The sequence below is a fragment of the Buteo buteo genome, chromosome 6 (assembly GCF_964188355.1).
Source record: "Buteo buteo chromosome 6, bButBut1.hap1.1, whole genome shotgun sequence".
NCBI classification, from domain to species: Eukaryota; Metazoa; Chordata; class Aves; order Accipitriformes; family Accipitridae; genus Buteo; species Buteo buteo.
In genome coordinates this window covers 14,736,036-14,754,142 of record NC_134176.1, presented here as the reverse complement: position 1 = coordinate 14,754,142, position 18,107 = coordinate 14,736,036, and the positions used below count along the sequence as shown (strand labels likewise).

At 37.9% G+C, this 18,107-nt stretch overlaps 1 protein-coding gene across 2 annotated transcripts in view; it reads right to left on the bottom strand.

Annotated features, from left to right (window-relative positions):
* Positions 1 to 18,107, bottom strand: part of SETD3 (SET domain containing 3, actin N3(tau)-histidine methyltransferase) — a 64,403-nt gene that overhangs the window by 2,559 nt on the left and 43,737 nt on the right. For both annotated transcript variants that reach the window (XM_075029862.1, XM_075029861.1), the window contains exons 7-12: positions 12,550 to 12,608; positions 10,512 to 10,626; positions 6,117 to 6,191; positions 3,212 to 3,378; positions 2,488 to 2,573; positions 592 to 752 (exon numbers count right to left, since the gene is read on the bottom strand). In XM_075029862.1, the coding sequence (XP_074885963.1) occupies positions 592 to 752; positions 2,488 to 2,573; positions 3,212 to 3,378; positions 6,117 to 6,191; positions 10,512 to 10,626; positions 12,550 to 12,608 (663 nt within the window). The remainder of the gene's footprint in view (positions 1 to 591; positions 753 to 2,487; positions 2,574 to 3,211; positions 3,379 to 6,116; positions 6,192 to 10,511; positions 10,627 to 12,549; positions 12,609 to 18,107) is intronic.

Here is an 18,107-nt window from a genome sequence, read left to right as displayed (position 1 = left end):
AAGCAAGTTTATTAGTAACAACAAACACACACAAAAAATCCCTCAATTTTTCTCTCTATGCATTAACAGTAAGTGACACTAGGTTCTTCAGGCTGAGCCAAATGGACATATATGAATGAGGGGGTCTGCACAGAGTCCCAGTGAAGTATGTCAAGAATTCATAAAGGAGCCAAAAACTTCTCCACATCGAGCAGTGTGTAACAAGCAGTCAGGAGACTTCACAAATACATGAAACATGTAGGTTCACTTATACACTTGCAATAGTAGTACATTTCTTTGCAGTCTGGAGAATGCAACTGATAGACAATGAGTTGAAACTGATTCTCCATTTTACTTGCAGAGAAAAAGCAGGTAGCCTCTATTTGGAGAATCAAAGAAAAAATACATTAAGAAAATTTTCTTTTTTGCAATATTATTTGATTTTCCTCAGATAATGCAAATCTGCTTCTATACTTGAAAAAGTACAGAATGAATTATGTACTAACATTCAGATTAAAGTTTGTAAAGACAAGATGGGGACAAAATATCTTTTCCTACAATCACAACACAGAACATTTCAGACATTTATATTACATATAATGATAAGTTTACCTCCACAGTTGTTTTATAGGTTTTCAAAAGGAGGGATGCTCTGGCTTCTAGGAATGTCCAAAGTTTAACTTCATTGTCCCAGCTAATGGGAAACTCAGAGTTCCCCAGAGTGAAGATTTTGTCAATGGCACGCTCGCCTATCAAGTGCTCCTTCAGCTCTTCTGCAATAAGTATAAAACCAATCTGTTAAAAAACAATCTCATCATTCACTTTGTCAGTTGAAAAACTGCAGAAAGATTTATTTTCAATAGTATAGCTTTGAGCAGCTAACAAAAAAAACCCTCTCCCCAAGTAAGAATTATCAGATATGTTGGTTATTTCTAGGATTCTCCTCAAAGAGGCAACTGGAAATCTTAACAGAAAATGGACCTTTTGCTCCACTTGGAAGTAAAGATAATTTATATATCATAGCTTCTCATACACAGTGTAACTCTGTGACAGTGAGATGGAATGTTTTGTATAATAGTTGATAAACAAAAGGGAGTAATTCTTTAAAGAGTTCAGCAAACCTTTTGATAATAAAAGGAACAGGCCAGAGAGTGTGCAAATAGCAATGGAATCATTCTTCCTATTGTTTTGGTAATCTTTTTCAGTAGCAGAAATTCCCTACAGTTGGTCAGAAAAGACATCCATCAAACAAGCCTCACACAGAGCAGAAAATGTTTAATCAGCTCCTTGACATTACACAAATTCCATTAATCTTTTAATGACCAAATTTCACTCCTGCAAAGCAGCTATCACAAACTTCACAAAACACTTGAATGTAGTTTCTCAATGAACAGTTTTCTTACACAGTATTTAAGACATAAGAATAATCTGAGCACAATCATGTTTCAGAGAAATGCAATTAAAATGTCCACTAGCTATATTTTCTTCTCTGAGCCAAAATTCACCCCCTCATCAGCATCTTAAAATTTTCTTTACTTGGATTTGCTTCCCTAAGTGGTCAGGCAGTTGGACTAGATAATTGTTGTACATCCCTTCCAACTGAACTATTCCATTCCAATTTCTTAATAAGTTCTAAAAGATGGATGACAGGATGCAGCGAAGGCACAACACTAAATAAGATAGGTTGCTTTTATTAAAGAAAGCAAATAGAGCACATGCAAAAGCTTAACAACTTCAGTATTCCTACCGGTATTAAAATCCACATCATCTGCACAGCATCCCTAACTGCAAGGGAATTCACTCACTGTCATGAAAAACTGTCACATGTATAACCTCCAAAACCGCATCTAACCAGCAAGCAGCTATTACAAACATCTAATCAGCAGTTTCACATGCACAAATTAAGTGAATATTTATTAACTGTACACATATTTGCCCCACAAAGCCCCTAACATAAGAGAAACAGTATAAAGACAGGTTGCAAATACGTAAGTTGGTTTTAGATTATGAATTACCAAAATACTGAAAATACTCAACTTTGAAAGGTCTCTTCCATATTTCTCCTACAGTACAGGATATTCCAGTTCCATACCTAAATGTTTCTAGCAGTGATGGCTAATATGCTATGATTTTCAGCACGTAAGCCCCTAGGTCTCACATGATCTTGTTCTGTGAACCATTTTTAAACCTAAGAACTGAAGTTCATGCTCCAAAACTCGCTCATTCACAAAAGCTTGGGAGATTAAACAAAATAAAAAAATTGCATCACCTCATGCTTTAGGAGTTCCAGAAAAGCCTATGTTACCGAAGTATTCCCTCAGACATGGCCAAAGACTGTGTTTCTCACTAGCTTATAGATCCCTTTTTAACCTTAACTCCTCAACTTTTCCAATCTTCTAGCTTAATGTTTTATATAAATGCCTATCACATTCCGGCACTAAAACAAACAAACAAAAAAACCCACCCCAAAATAAGCATAAATTAGGTTATCTTTATAAAACATCTTACCTTCACTCATACAAAACACTCGAAGGAAAGCCAAAAGCTGGGCAGAGATTGGAGGCTCAGTGGAGTGCAAGGCAAAAACACTAGAACTAATAAAAGAAACAATCAAACAACAGTAAATGCAATTTCTATTATCATACTTTTGAACGTATTTCAACATAAAAAACCTTAAAGTATAAAACAAATGCACTGTTACAAAAGTAACTTTTAAAAAATTAGGTAATACTAGTTCAAACTGAAGAAAAGTTTCCCTAACCTGTATCCGAAAAGAACAATTATCTCTACAATTTTACACTTACAATTATTTTTATACGGCTTTCATAATAAATTCATGAAAATGCAATGTTTCATGTCTGCTGCTCCTAACAGTACCCTCTGGACTGAAAAGACTAAAGGAAAATGCTGTGGTTCACATACTGAGCATCGTAGTATGTCTGCAAGGGATAGGAAAGAAAGAAAAACCACAGATTGCTGCAAATTAATCCTCACTCTGTTTTTGTTCAAATGATTATTAAAGCAAAGGCTTTTTCCTTATATATGGTCCAAGTCAGATAATATAGCTCATAGAACTTCTGTAAATATTATTACAATAACTTTAATTTCCTATACAAACAGAAGAAATATTACACCTACGAAAACTATCATAGCACAGCTTTATACATGCCCTACTGGACACTATGTACTTTGGAAATGTTTTAAAAACCCCATGGCATTGTGTTTTACTTACGTTGGGATACCAGCACGAGCTAAGACCTCTGCCTTCATAGCATACAGCCTGTCACTTTTACTCACGCCAAGCTTTATTTTCACTCTGTCATGTGAATTATTATCAAAGAAAAAACCACTGTGGATCACAAATTCAGCGTTTGACCGAGTGCCATAAAAAATGTAAATCTAGAAGGATGAAAAGAGAAGTGAAGGGACAGGAAAATAGCTTAAGATCAGCTCACAAAACTGACATAATTTGAAAGTAATTTCCTGAAAGAGTTACTATTCTGAGTACAAGTTATATTTGGTTATATATAGAAACACGCTTTGTTTTCTGGTATTGATTCAAATGCTCTATATAATGTGGCAAAATACTTTAGAGGTAGATGTAAACATATCCATGTAACAGAGACTTTGAAAGGAGAGAAGAGGTTCTTATTCTATACTTTAAAATGAAAATGCTTTGTTTTCTCATACTGTCACAAAATACCAGTATATGGAAATAAGCTTTCAAAGATCCTGTGCCTTTTAAAGGCTAAAAAAATCTGAGACAAGGAGGGCCCATTAAAAGAAATGGTGTTTCTGGGTTCATTTTCCGCCCATATGTCCACCCAAAAGAGTAACCTACACTGCTGATGGATCAGCTTTGGTTTTGTTTTAATGTTACCTTAAGGCATGGATATACCAAAGTATATCATACAGAGAGATCTGATCTGTGTTCAGCCAGTATTTATTTTTGTGCTATACTCTGAACTCTTTATCTAAAGCACATAGGTTACTGTAATTCACATTAAAAAAGAAGTTCCTAAATATAACCTGCAAAACGTATTTAATTCAGGGCTAGGCAGTATGAAGTACATGGGACAAAAGGTCAGAGTAGCAATTGTCTTCTCCTGCATCAAGAGGATATTTTCCCCTTTTGTTTGATAATGGAATTGTCCATCAGAAAAAAAAGTTTCAACAGTTACAGAACTCTCTTCTTCACCTTAGGGTACAGTAATGCTCTGGATACCTGTAAGCTTCTACTCCACTCTAGCTGACAGGGAAAGGCACAGTGTTCTCTTAAGGGCTCAACAACAGTAATGATGCCATTTACTTTCTTTGTTTTCAGTTTTAGATTAGAACCATTTATCCTAAGTTCTCCTAAGAACTAAATGCTTAAGTGTGATATTAAATTATAGTAAACATTATACTGTAACACACTTGTATAAAGAACAAGTGACCTGCCTAGGTATGTTAAGGCAGAGTTTGAGAGAGTTGCTAACCCTCTCAAGTTTTAAAACTACCATGATACATCTCGTATTAAACTAAAAGTCACATATCATGTGTAGATTATACAGTATGCTCTTACACTCTAAGACTGTTTTACAAAAAAGCCAATTAAACAGAATGAGAAAGTTGCTTTATTCAAGGCCAGTGTTTGATAGATTCTGTGGACTTCTGTTGCCTCACATATTTTAGTAGTAAAAGCTGGGATCATACACTCTTCCTGCTGAAACTGTAAGAAATAACATCTGCACAGTATATTAAAAGACTGAAGCATTATATAATTAAAGTGCTTTAATGATGTCAATAACAGTTAAAGTTTGCACAGAAATTTTTAAAAAATCTGATAAATAGCAGACAAAGTGAAAGTACTAAAATAAAATCGAAATAGAGGAAGCCTCTATAATTGAAATGGAGAGAGCAGCCAGAACAGCTATATGACACTTCCATTGCCAGCTGTGGAAAATTATAAATTGGATCACTTCTGGAAAAACTGTGGACCCCTTTTAACTCATCATACCAGTATTGGAAAAAACAGCAAATATTTGACTACCATAACAAATTCTAAAAGCAACACAAAAAATATACAATCACTGTAAACCCCAGCATAGCAATGAGGATAAATATACCTCTGGAAAGACATACTTAAAAAAATTTTTCAGACACATCTTTGTTAAAAAAGAAGGTAACAATACGTAAGAAAAATGAAAATCAAAATATTATAAAGTGTAAGACTGGCAAAATAATACACTCAAGGTAATAACTCAGAGACTGAGTTACAAAACATTTCAGGATGTTTCATAGACAAAGTCTTTTTCTAGCCATGCTGACTGCAGTTGCACAAGCAGTAGCAAAAACGGAGTGCTACTACACTTGAGGACTTAGGCTGGGTGCTGACACAGCAGAGGAACCCTCCTACCAGAGATTTCCTACACTCCTGGAAGCACTGTCTTCAATGCCTCACTAGTTTTCACATTCATTTTTGTTTCTTAGCAGTTCTGAACAAAATACTGGATTCTGAACTGTTCTATGCATCTTTGCGAGACTCTCCCTTGGTACTTTCTGCTTCAGGGTGAAGGGGTGTGTACATGCCTGTGTGCCTGTGTGAAAGGGAAGGAGTATATTTTTAGGTCCTTTCTCATTTTCACTAAGCATGGGAATGACAACATGGTAAAATGACTGGCAACTATACTGCATTTAACCTCTTGTTAAATGAAGACTAACAAGAACATAAACCAACAACGTCGTTAAGAAAGACACTACAATCTGCTATTGCAAAGTGATGCCCCAAATCTAAAATATATTTACCTTTGGTCCTTTGGATATGGCCTTTTATTAATGTCATCCAGAACACCAAACTCAGTATCTGTGTATATGCATTTACCAGTGATGGAATATTTCAACTAGTTCTTTAAAATATGAGGAATCAAAATTCTCCTAAAGTTGGGGTCTACCAAGTGATAGAAAATATTTTATTCTGAAAAATATGCACTTATTTAGTTTGGTAGTATTTTCACACAAAATTAGCTCAGCATAATAAAATTCAAATGTAGCAGGGCTTAATCCACACCACTCTGCTATTAAAATTTTGTAGGGAGTTACCAAGTGTCCACAAAACTTAATTAAAGAACAATTATGTAGATAACTGTTCACACTACCTGTTCTCCAGCCTTGAAATCTTGAAGCGCTACACATTCACACCGGTCATCTTCTAAATTGTAGCCTGTAGTGATCTATCCAAGGAAAGAGTAACAAAAGCATTTTATACTTATCTCTCCCACCATTGACAAAACATTGTCCTATTGGAAATAGATATTAACAATAGCAATTGCATACATTTCTTTCTCTGCACAATATAATATAGCTGGTAGTGATTGTTTAACTATTCCTGAGCAATCTCTTTCTAAAAAATCTCTGCATTAAAGAAATCCAACAGAGGAAACAACTTACCTGAAGCGAATAGAAGGCTCTGAGGAAAGTAACTGCCATAGACCACAGACAATCCCATGCTAAAGCCGGCAGCTTCTTATAAAGTTCTGGAGCTTGCAGTTACTCCCATGAGGCCCAAGGAAGTGAGCCCAAGTGACAGCTCTATATGCTACGCTTTATCCTTCAACTGCCAGCATATTTTTGATCTCTCAATGAAAAAGGATTAGATAACTGTGGATCTTTAAGGGATACCATCTTCAGAAAATTATAATTTACTTGCAAATAATCCCTTTATCTAAAAGTTAAGTAATACTCTTAAAACACTAAAAGGATTTTTTTTATGGTAGCAGGCAATGGAAGAGGATAAACTCTCTTACCAAACCTGTACTTCTCCAAAAAAGATTACAAAACTGTAAAGGGGGTCACACTAACAAGTAAAGCTATCCTAAAAATGTAATACTTTTATAAAGTGACAAACAGCATGTTCTTGAACAGTATTACCAAAGATGCCAGCACAGATGCAGCCACAGGATGGAACATAAGCTGCTGAACAATCAGGAAGCAACTTTCATGGTAGGTATTCTGAATTCGGTACTGACAGAGCTAACTTATGGAAAAATATGCTCTGGGCCTGGGGAAAAACCTAGGAGAAGCCAAAGATTCTCTCTCAGCCTTTGTAAATGAAAACATACTTTTTTGTAAGCTGACATGTGAGTTGTGACGTACCCTGATTCCCATCTTGGATGTAGTTTGTCCAAGACAGAACTCCACGGATTATTTTGAAAGCTTGGTTTATGGTTTACATGTTAATAGTTTTACACTGCTTGCATCATCAAGCGTGCATTTGTCAGTCAAAACACTGCTTTCAAAGTGACCACAGGGAATTTGTCTCCGATGCAGCAAACCCAAAACGGCAGCCCCAAGCAGGGGCAGCCTGGCCCTGTGGAGGCTTGCAGAACTGCTCTGCATGCGGATGCCACCACTTCAGGTCTATTAATGGGTTTGTGGTATGCTGAGATCAGAAGCGAACATGAGAGTCATGGAATACGGCCTACTGCAAAACACAGGCTGTAGTACTTGAACACAGAAATTCCTGTACGTTTACTATACTGGACTGAGCAATTTTTAATTAAGATCTCTTGTTCAGAAGGTTATCTAACCCTGAATTACAGGTTACAGGTACTGGAGGATTTACCTTTGCTATGACAAATGTACCTTCCAAGTTCAAATACAGTCATCTTCTGAAAAACTGTAACATCCATTCAAAAAAGGGAACTCTTGACAGCACTTGACCTGTCCTGAAATTTTGTTAGTATGTAAACTCAGTGAAATACTTCTGAATGTGTAAAGTCCATTCCAGTCTCTTGAAATACCTGTGGAACAGGAGGCTTTCAAGGACTGTGGAAATTCCAGTATGTTAGGAGAAGGATTCTGTCAGATTAAGCATGCTCCAGTAGAGTACTGCTCACTTTTTGGATTGTTTTTTATTTTTGCCATTTAAAAACAAAAACAAAAAAACCCAAAACAGCAGAGCTTCTGAAGCGCTTTTCTATAAAGCATAACAGAGCACTAGACTCTTATTTCCTTTTTCTTTTAATAGCACTCATGTAAGAGAATTAACAGGGTGTTTACTTCTCTTCCCACATGATAGCTGACAAATTGCATCCCTTCAGTTTTATTTCTGAAGCAGACTGATACATGAATTTCAAGTTGTGTATAAAGCATGCAATAGTCTGCTTGGTCAGTGATTAAGGATGGACCCAGACCAACAGGCAGAATGTAGCTTATTCAAAGCTCTGTCAGAACTGGTAATCAACCTCTGACTGTCAAAATACAATCCCACTAAAGAATAACAATGAGAAATGCATGAAGACAACCATTTTGATATAGTTCTTAGAGGCAGGTTGATCTAATTAATAGTGTCAGAAGCAAGAAAAAGCTGGATGGACCTAGCTCCAGTTAAAACCCAAAGAGCATTTTATTATCTAGTTCATGGAAAGGGGCCCTGTGGAATAAAGCAAGAACAGGGATATATAGTAGTTGATTGACTCAAGAAGTATTTCAGCACTATGTTTGGAATAGACTAGACAGGGACGCATACAACGCCGTCTTTTGTTTCTTACTTTCCTGCAATGAAGAACAATTCCCTTCATGTATTTTAAAGGCATGTGCTATGATTAGAGCTGAACCCACCCTCATCTCACTCTACAATAATACAAACTATGATACAGACAGCTTACAGTTATCTTAGCAGCTTACAGTTATCTTAGCAGTTTTTTTCCCCTATTTCTAATAGTACAAGGAAACTAACACACAACAAAAATAGGTTTAGTAGCTTTTCTTAGCCCATTATCAATATTACAGTTGTGTATCCTTCCTAAATCTATAACCATTTAAACTGTTTTCTGCAGAAATATGAAACAAATGAGTGAAGTCTGTATATACATACAAAATATTTAAATTCAGCACCCCCCACACACACCCTTTAGGATACACTTCAGCATAAAAAAAATGCTTCCAACCCTGATATACTACTGCATTAGCAGGTTTGGCTCCAGAGGCTGGCTCCATATCAAACCCATTGTTAAAGAGCATAACAAAAATAAAAATTACTTTATCAATTTAAATAGAACTTTGAATGATTAAAACAACATAACTAGCTGCTCTTTTAATATAGGCTACTTAATTTTTTTCCTCCCAGAACCTTAATTCTCTTCCTCTTTCCTCTAATCCCAACTTTGAAGGCATTCATTAAGAGTTGTCTAATGAATACAGACAAGTCTCTGCAAAAGCATCTGAAAGAGATGCCCAGCAGGAAAAGGGTACAGGAAGTACTGATGCTTGCAGCTAAGAATTATATTACAGAAATATACATTTCTGAATTTTAAGCAATTTTCTTTATATTGGAGACTCTCATACAAGCTTTATTGCTAAATCAAAGTTGTGAGTTTGCATAACAGTGAAAGGCAAGAATCACTGTTAAAGAACAACATGTAATCACCTTATAGTAAGGAAAAATAAATAAATAAATACCCCCCCCCAAACACTTCCACTTTGTAGCCTAGCCTACCGTGCTGTATTTGGTGCAGTCATAGTAACAATGAATTAGCTAAATGTCAAGTGAAAAACAACTTGCTTTACAATTTGTTAATTTAAACTAGGCTTTTCTTATACCAACAATACTAACACATGCTGCTGTCCTAACAATCAGGTCATCTCTCCCACAAAAGAACCAGATTACTTAAATAGTATGGTCATATTCACTGCTTACAATAAATAATACTATCTACTAGAAATGCAATTAGAAGGTATGAATTTCGAGGCGTACATGAGACTGGCTAAACAACATTGATAAACCATCCTCTTATGGGTTTCCATTTCCTCACTTGAACATTATCAAGCCTGTTAATGAAATCAAGACCTCATCCTCTGAACTAGCTCACGTAAGCCAAAATGTCAGCAGGTCTGACTTTCTATATACGTGTCACCTTTTAAATGTTTAATATGCCCTAAAGTAGTATTTTTGCATGTTATTTCTTTGATGTAGTAACAGATGTACTGTTTTTGTTGAACTAGGCTTTGTTCTTGTTGTTGCTGTCTCCATAACAAGGCTCTTCGGGCATGGTTAGGAGAGCAGGCAGTATTTCTTAGTTGCAAATTTCTAACCACTTTCCCTAGTGGCAGCTACAAGAGGCATCCTCCATCATTGTCTGCTTTCCTATTCTCAGAACAAATCTGTCCAGTATTTTGAATCTTTTTCAGCCTGTCAGAAACAAAACTCCGTGTCAAAAGAATATTCAAACTTGGCTGGAAAAAAGGGTATCATGTAACTGAAAAGTTTTAAAGGTACATTATATGTATGTGAGACACAACTGTATGCAAGTATCCGATCACTTCTAAAGTTTTGTCTAGATGAAGAAAGTTCTCCCTGGAAAGCTATGGTAAGACATTTAAGGAACTGACAAATCTTTTTTTCAGATATTAGTTTTTTTAGGGTCACTTGGGAAGATAAAATACCTGTGTTAAGAAGCGTAATGAAAAGTATTATTAAACTGTTCTAAAGCAGTTGAAAGGCTTAGTACTTAAGCCCTAAAGCCTTTCAGCAACACTCAAGAAATCCTTACCAGTCCATTAGTATGATTACACATGTCCCATAAAGGTATTAGAGCCAATGTAACTCTGGAACCATCTTCTGTTGGAATCTGGTTCTGCCGTGTCATAACAGAGGAAACCGCCCATCTACAAAAATGAAAAACATTAGATGGTCAATGTTCAAAGCATCCATATATGACTGGCTGTAGTCCAACCTGAAGCAATCATTTAGGCTAGGAGTTTCCAAACTTAGTTTTCTTAAAGATCACACTGACTGTAGTAACAGTAGAAGGCAACACCACTGGCAGGAGGAGCAGCAGCTCCTAGGTTTCCAAGACATGTACATAGACCAATTCCCAAATCAGGATTGCAGTCCCACTCCTCTTCTGCATTCTTTGCAGCAGAACCTTCATACCCTCCAGTACCTCAACCAGGACCCACTCCCACGTCACCTTCTGCTTCCCCAACCCTTCACTGCACACATACCTCTCCCCACACATCCCAAACCTGGGGTCAGCTATTTCTGCAGGCTTCAGAGTAGTTCACAGCTACTGCTTGGCAGCAGTAGCTCTCATCTATGTGCAGACTCTTGTAAGAGCCAGGAGGTATTCTTCCTCTCACTCCTGAAAAAGCTTACGTACTGCATGAAGTGGAAACCAGTGTCATCACCTGACACATGCATATTTTGGTAAGCACTTCTTTTCAGTTTGAGAACTTTTGGCTTAGAACAGTATTGCTAAATTTTCTGCTTAACAGAATAAAGAGGAAAAAAAGCCCCAATACTCCAAACAGATATCCAGGTAAAAAGAATGAAGAAAGCATAACATAGTTTATCACAGACATCATTCAAAACCCTTCTAAGTCAGGTTAAGCAAATGAAATGCTAGCTACCTATTCAAACATAAGAATCTTCAGAAAAGCTTAACATTTCAGTATTTTCTAAAATTTCATTTTTATTTTATTTCAGACAAAAATGAATATTAAATGTCAGAGGGAAAAACTAATCTTAGTTTCACTATGTTCTGACCTTAATACACGTATTTGTTGTGGAGGGTTTTTTGGGGGCAGGGGAGGGAAAGGGACTACCACCAGGAGAAAGTCAAAATAATTTTAACTCTCACAGCCTCCACTACTAACAAGTATTTAATCTACAGAATTAGACTTTCAGAAGGATTTTTTCAGAAGGACTACAGATTGCTTAGAAAGATACCATCAAATTGAAATCTACTTAATTTCTAAAAAGCAAGTTAAAATTGTGGATAATTTTGATACACACTCGCTGTTTGAAACATAATAGCAATAGGTTTCTTTTTAATTGTTGTAATTTATCTGCAAAATTTTAGACCACTTCACCTGTAAGTTGGCATGTTCCGCAGTGACCCTATAAGTGAAGGAGGCATGCTTTGGAAAACCCACTTTCATAGACTTACCCAGAAGTATGACTAGGCTAAAAAAATCCCTGTAAGATGTCATGAATGCCTTTTATTCATGCCATTTTAATCACTTAACAGAATTAAAGCTCTCATTATCTTAATTATTCTTATTTTTATCTTAATTTTGTCACCCCCTATAGCACCTCCAAGTGACAGTCATGCTTCATGTGTACAACTTAAGTTCTCCAGCTCTCCTGGTGGCTGGAGTGGCTGGTTCAACAGCCACTGTAAATATTAGTTTCTACTACTACGTGCTGGTAAAGCCTTTTATAAATAAATAAATAAAAATATACCCAAACCCCAAACCAAAGCCTCCTGCAATGTGAACTGAATTATTTTCTTAAGAAACAACGAATTGCTTTACTAATCTCAGGCTATGTGTGCCAGTTGGCTAAATTAACTGCTCATAATGACTATTCCTTTGTAACAATTAAAATCCACGTATTTGTTTTACTTTCTTCTTCATTAAGAAAGTGTATTAGTATCAAATCCTACATTTAACATTTCAATAACAATACGGCTTTCCCATCAATGAAGCATTTCCAGGGGCCCACAGCTCACTACAGAGATATATATATGTATATTAAAAAAAAAAAAAAAAAAAAGAAAGAAAGAAAGAATTAAAAGACAGACCAACCTGTAGTCGTCGTAAGTGAAAGAATCCTTTAAGGGCAGTTTGCTGGCATTAGGATGGGTCTGGGAAATGCAAGTTTCAGAAAAAGGTGAAAAGAGAAAGAAAAGAGAAATCAGAAATCAGTCAGCAGAATTTCATTATTTAGCTGCCTAACAGATCCTAACAAGAGCCAAATGAAGCAGGAGGCGTCCAGCCGCGCTACAGAGGGATCATCATGCTATTATGCTCTCATACATCACTGTCAACTTAATTTGTTGTGCCCAGCAGCCGCCATAAATCTGTTTCTTCATATTTCAAGACTGGAACCCACAGACATCATACAAAAATAAAAAATTTAAGGTGGACTGAATATGCGAAGGTAAAACAAAATCCAGCCCTTGATGCAGGGTGGGGGAAAGAATTCAGGTATAAGGATACATTAGGTTTCACCAACTTCCACATTTTCCTCTTCTCTGGGATATCAGTAAGGTATTTCACAAATGCAAGAAAAATTATACAAGACTTTCAGTTCTTCCTCAATACCTGTAAAGGTGTTATTCAGTAAAAGTTGCACTACACCTCTGAAACAAAACAGATTAAAATATTTAAATAGTTTTGGTGACAAACACTGATCAGACAGTATCTACATTAACCCATCTAAACATCCTCCTATCTAAAAGTAGAGCAATGCCGTTTAAGAATGCATACTGTAGTTGTCATTAACAAGCAAAATATTTAGATTTTTAAAAAGGCTTTAAGAAGCTGTAATACCTGTTACTTTTCTGATCAATTAACTTCTTAAAAGTTTCAAAAATGCAGGTAGCTTTAAGCCCACACTCACACACTTTCTTTAGAACTTTGTTCCAATTCACAAATGGAAAGCCATAATAGCATAAATTTTAATCTTCAGGTTCAATTAGGTCTCAGAGACGACTTGAAGTAAATGATCAAACGGTTATTTCAGAAGATACAAATGATTTTTTGCATAGCTCTATCTTTGCAACACTCTTAATGCATGAAGCTCCATGTAGTAGGCAGGTTTTTTTACTCTTGATGCATTAGCATCACAAGTGCATGGTAATTTATCATTTCTCACTGTAATGTACTTGCTGGCACCGTGTGCAGGACAGTAGGGGATGAGGTAAAAGTGGCTCAAACCGTAAATCAATTAGAAAACAAAAGCTTGTGCTCAGCGCGCAATTTTAGGCAAATTATATATTACAAAAGACTGCCAATTGGGTGTTAGGTCCCAGGTGTCTGTTCTCCCTCAGCCCCTCCAGTTAACCCTTTGGACGGGCTTTCTCTGAAACATGACAGAAGTTAACAATTCCAGCGAGGCCTGTGCCTTCCCTCACTTTTTTTTTTTTTTTTCCCCCTCTTTTTAAAGCACTCTACATCTCCGTATGATTTTCATTCACATCGATGATGTGGTCATTGCATAACAAATTCCCTCGAGTTTAACTGTAGCAACACATTTTACAGAGTTATTTCTTCTGGCAGAAACATTTGGTGCAAAACCAGAACTGAAATCCAAACCAATAAATTTCAGGGGGCATCTTCGCTGTAGTAGGCCGGTCCAGACTCGGTTCCAGAAATGAACGTAGCAACTTAGCCTTCAGCTGGAGATAACAGCTCTTAAAAACAAACACTACCCTATATTACTCCTTTCTGACAATTTAATTTCAACTTTCATTGCTAGCATCATTAATCTATTTTACAGTAGCTCGATAAACTAAGCCGGGTAAGTCAACACCAAGCGTGGGACACAAGCGCCCGTCACCCCGTTCCGTTAGTGCCGGCTGTGGCGAGCCGGGATCTCATTCTGCACCCGCAGTCCTAACGCAGGTGTTTCGCACCAAGAGAGGAGCTGGGATCCCTCGAAGAGCCGGTGCCGTCCCCGTTCCGGCTCTTCGCAGACCACGCGCTCATTAACTGGCGTGAAGACAAGCCCCGCGTAGCCCCGCTGCTTCCACACCCGCGGCTCCCAGCGCACTCCCCGCCCGCGGGCCGAGACCCCGCGCGGGCGGCGCCTGGGCCGGGACCGGCACCAGGACCGGGACCGGGACCGGGACCGGGGCCGGTTCCGCGGCCGGATCCCGGGCCGGGGCCGGGGCCGCCCCCCGCGCCGCCCGCACGGTCCGGCACTGCCACCTGCCGGTGCCGCCGCCGCCTGCGCGCCGCCGCCCAAGCCCGGCCCCAGCGGAGCGGTGCCGGCCACCCGCATCTCCCCGAGCCGCTGTGCCCTTCTCCCCCGGCCTGGAGGGGCGGGAAACCCAAAAGTGAAACGAAACCCCCCACCGCCTCCCCCGCGGCGGCCCTCGGATACCATTCCGACGTTGTGCGACCCTAGCTTGGGATGATAACAACTCGGCTTTGGTGCGAAGGGACGCTGCCTCGGTGCAAGCCGGGGGCCTGACGGGCTTATCGCGGGAGAGAGACCCCCGGGACGCAAACAGGTAACCCCCGCCTTTCCTCTCTGCCCGTTTCTGCTCTCCTCCCCCGACCCAAACAGCAGCTTTCAGCCGAGTAAATTAGTTTTCGAATGGCAATCATTACTATGGTCGTAATGCGCTAAAAGTAAAAAAGCATTACAAAGGGTTTAACGGCATAAAAGTGATTTTTGCAGACTAAACGCGTTACCTGCGCACAGTTCCTACTCACACTCTATACAGGGAGTGCCAGCCAACATGCTTAACCCTAACGTGGAGCAAATACCTATAGGAAGCAAGATATACACATTGCCATTGTCTTCTCCGGGAGAAAAATCTGTATCAAACCAGCAGATTGCAGTGAGGTTAATTGTTCATTTGACATAGGTAGTCCCTCTATAACGAGTCAACTTGAACATGCAACCCATGGGCAAAGATTCTGGATGCCACCAAATGCTGTTAACCCTCCCCATTTGTAATTCTGTGCAACTTAGGGACTGCCCCCATATGGAGGCCATCCAGACATAATTCACACGAAACCACTAGTAAATTATAATAAAGGACACAATATATGGTCTTAAAAGACACGAGGCAGAATAAAATCCCAGTGTACATAATTACCATATTTATAACATTCCGTGGTACAATATTCTTAGTAGCTATTTTAAAGTTAAGATATGTCAGCATATTTGATCATGTTAGATTTCTGACTTGGACTATTTTCCTACGTAACTTAAAAACCCTATAGATTACAAGAATGTGAAGACACACAAAAAAGAACAATATTCTGATTAAAAAATTGATTTAGTATGCAGCTTCTCTTTATAGTCCCTTGGTAAAAATGAAATCTCCCTAACAAACACTTAATAAAACCTGTCAATATATCTAGAAAGAAAAATGACACAAATGCATTAAGTATTAAATACCCTTGAAAAAAGTCACATATTCCATGAATTTTTGATGTACTATCTTGACATTAATGTAAAACCTTGATATTTATAATTGACAGATATTTAATAAAGTATAGAAGATGACTGCTGCATAGCATGCAAATTGCCCGGGCTGATCAAAAAAGATACAGACATATTTAAACTAAACAAACACTTAATACGTAAAAAAAATCAGATCTAGCTTTTATAGGTTCACACAGCTAGGTCCCTAAAGATTAGCTTTGAAATGTGACATTATCCACTACATGAACCCTAATTTTAACTTACCAAGTCTGTATGAAGTAGTTTCAGAAAGTTGGGAGGGGAAGCTTTAAATAAAAAATGGGAACATGAAAATGTGAATATATTCATTTAGATGCAGGTCCTGACATTCTACTGAAAGAATTATTATAAAGAACAAATACCATCTATTTCGTTACCCTTTCTGTGAAAATATTGTCAGAGCTGGCAATCAGGGTGATGACCACTGCAAAAACAAATAGTGGAATGCTGAATTTAATTTTCCTCCTGATGCTGCTATTCCTAAAAAAAAAAAAATAATTAAAAAAAATGCTTCTTCCCCTTCAGTGTTCCAAGCCTTCTTTAAGACATTTGGAGGATATCTCAAAATAACCAGAAATATTAAAAAGTAACAGTGATTGCTGCCAGATTGTCTGCAGCCACTGCGGAAAGAGACAGACTGTTATTCTAGTCACCTAAAACACTATCAGACTAGAAGCCAGTTACTCAGTATGGCAACCGGGGGGAAGGGAAGAAAAAAGACACTTTCAGACATTTTTCTTTTTCTGGGAAGCAGTAATATCCAGGGGTTCATGCCTCATGTTTAACGTCTCACAAGAAAGCATAACTCCTGATGCTCCATAGAGGCCTTTGCACTAATAATTTCTCCATCATATTTTTGGATGGACATCACAAGCTAATGATTCTCAAGTCTTATAAACTAGATGCTAGAGGACTCCTCCAGTTTTAAGAAGGCTTGTTTTTATCTGGACAGCATGAAGGCTTCAATGTAGAAAGGGTGGGTGCCTTTCCAGCTGAGAAGCCATCATAACCTTCACTTCTGCTATCCAGCCTACAAGGGCATTAACCTCCTGTAAAAGAGTGGCCAGACTATTAGAGGCAGTAATCCCTTACCCCATTCAATCACAAAATGCCAAAGCTCATTTATCAAAGCTCCTAATCTTGACAAGGCATTTCCATTAAAATTAGCTTAATATTTGCTTGTTTATCAAGTGATGCAAAGTACAAGTCTTATTACAGTAACATTCAATAAAAACTTTTGAGTAAAAGTTAAAATCAGAGTACAATTTTACACAGTGTTAAATTTGTGTTCATACCTGTGCTACTAGATGAGTTGAAAAGAATTGATGTATTTTGGTGTGAAGTCGTATTGGCTGGTATATTCCTTTGCACCATTAGCCCTTGTATATTCCGAATAAGAAAAATTAAGTGAATTGCTGGATGTCATCAAAGTTAGTGGGTTTTTTTTAAAAGATACCACCTTTCAGCTAAGCTGACCAACAGAGTCATCTATTACTCCACTGTAATACATAACTAAAAAAAAAAAAAAAAAAAATCCTTGTTTTTATTGGTTCCTGAGTTTGTAGACACACAGATGGTTGGATTTCTGTGAAGAATATTTCAAGTACTCACAAGTCCAAGACAAAGTTGTGGGGAATCACTGCATCAATATTACTAAATCAGATTTCAATATTCTAAAAAAATTTTTGTGTACAGTTGAAGTAGAGACAGCTCCATTTCTATCCCAGGAAAGCATCATACCAAGTGTTGAGATTATACTGAGGCCATCACTCCACCCCCTTCCCAGCCCCCAAAACACTAAGGGTGCGTGAAACAGTTAAAGCCAAAACCAGTTTAAGCTTCCACCTTGTTAACTTTCATTCCTTTGAACATAAAGCCCAAGGGTTTGTTCCTTTTGACCAAACAATTTTTTCCTCCTCTTCTTTGCAGATTCTCCCCTCTTTCCAATGTACTCATTAACATGGGGAGATTTCGTTATGAGCCTTGTTGGATGCTACTTGATGGTTTCAGGCCAATGTGTAGGTGTACAAAAAACACAGACACACACCACACACACACACTTCCAGGGCCAGAAGCAGGAAGATCTGTCAGTATTTGCTGGTTACTGTCCCTTTCCCAGCTCTGGAAATCCTTTGAAGCAGCAGCCTTGAAGAGAAACTCA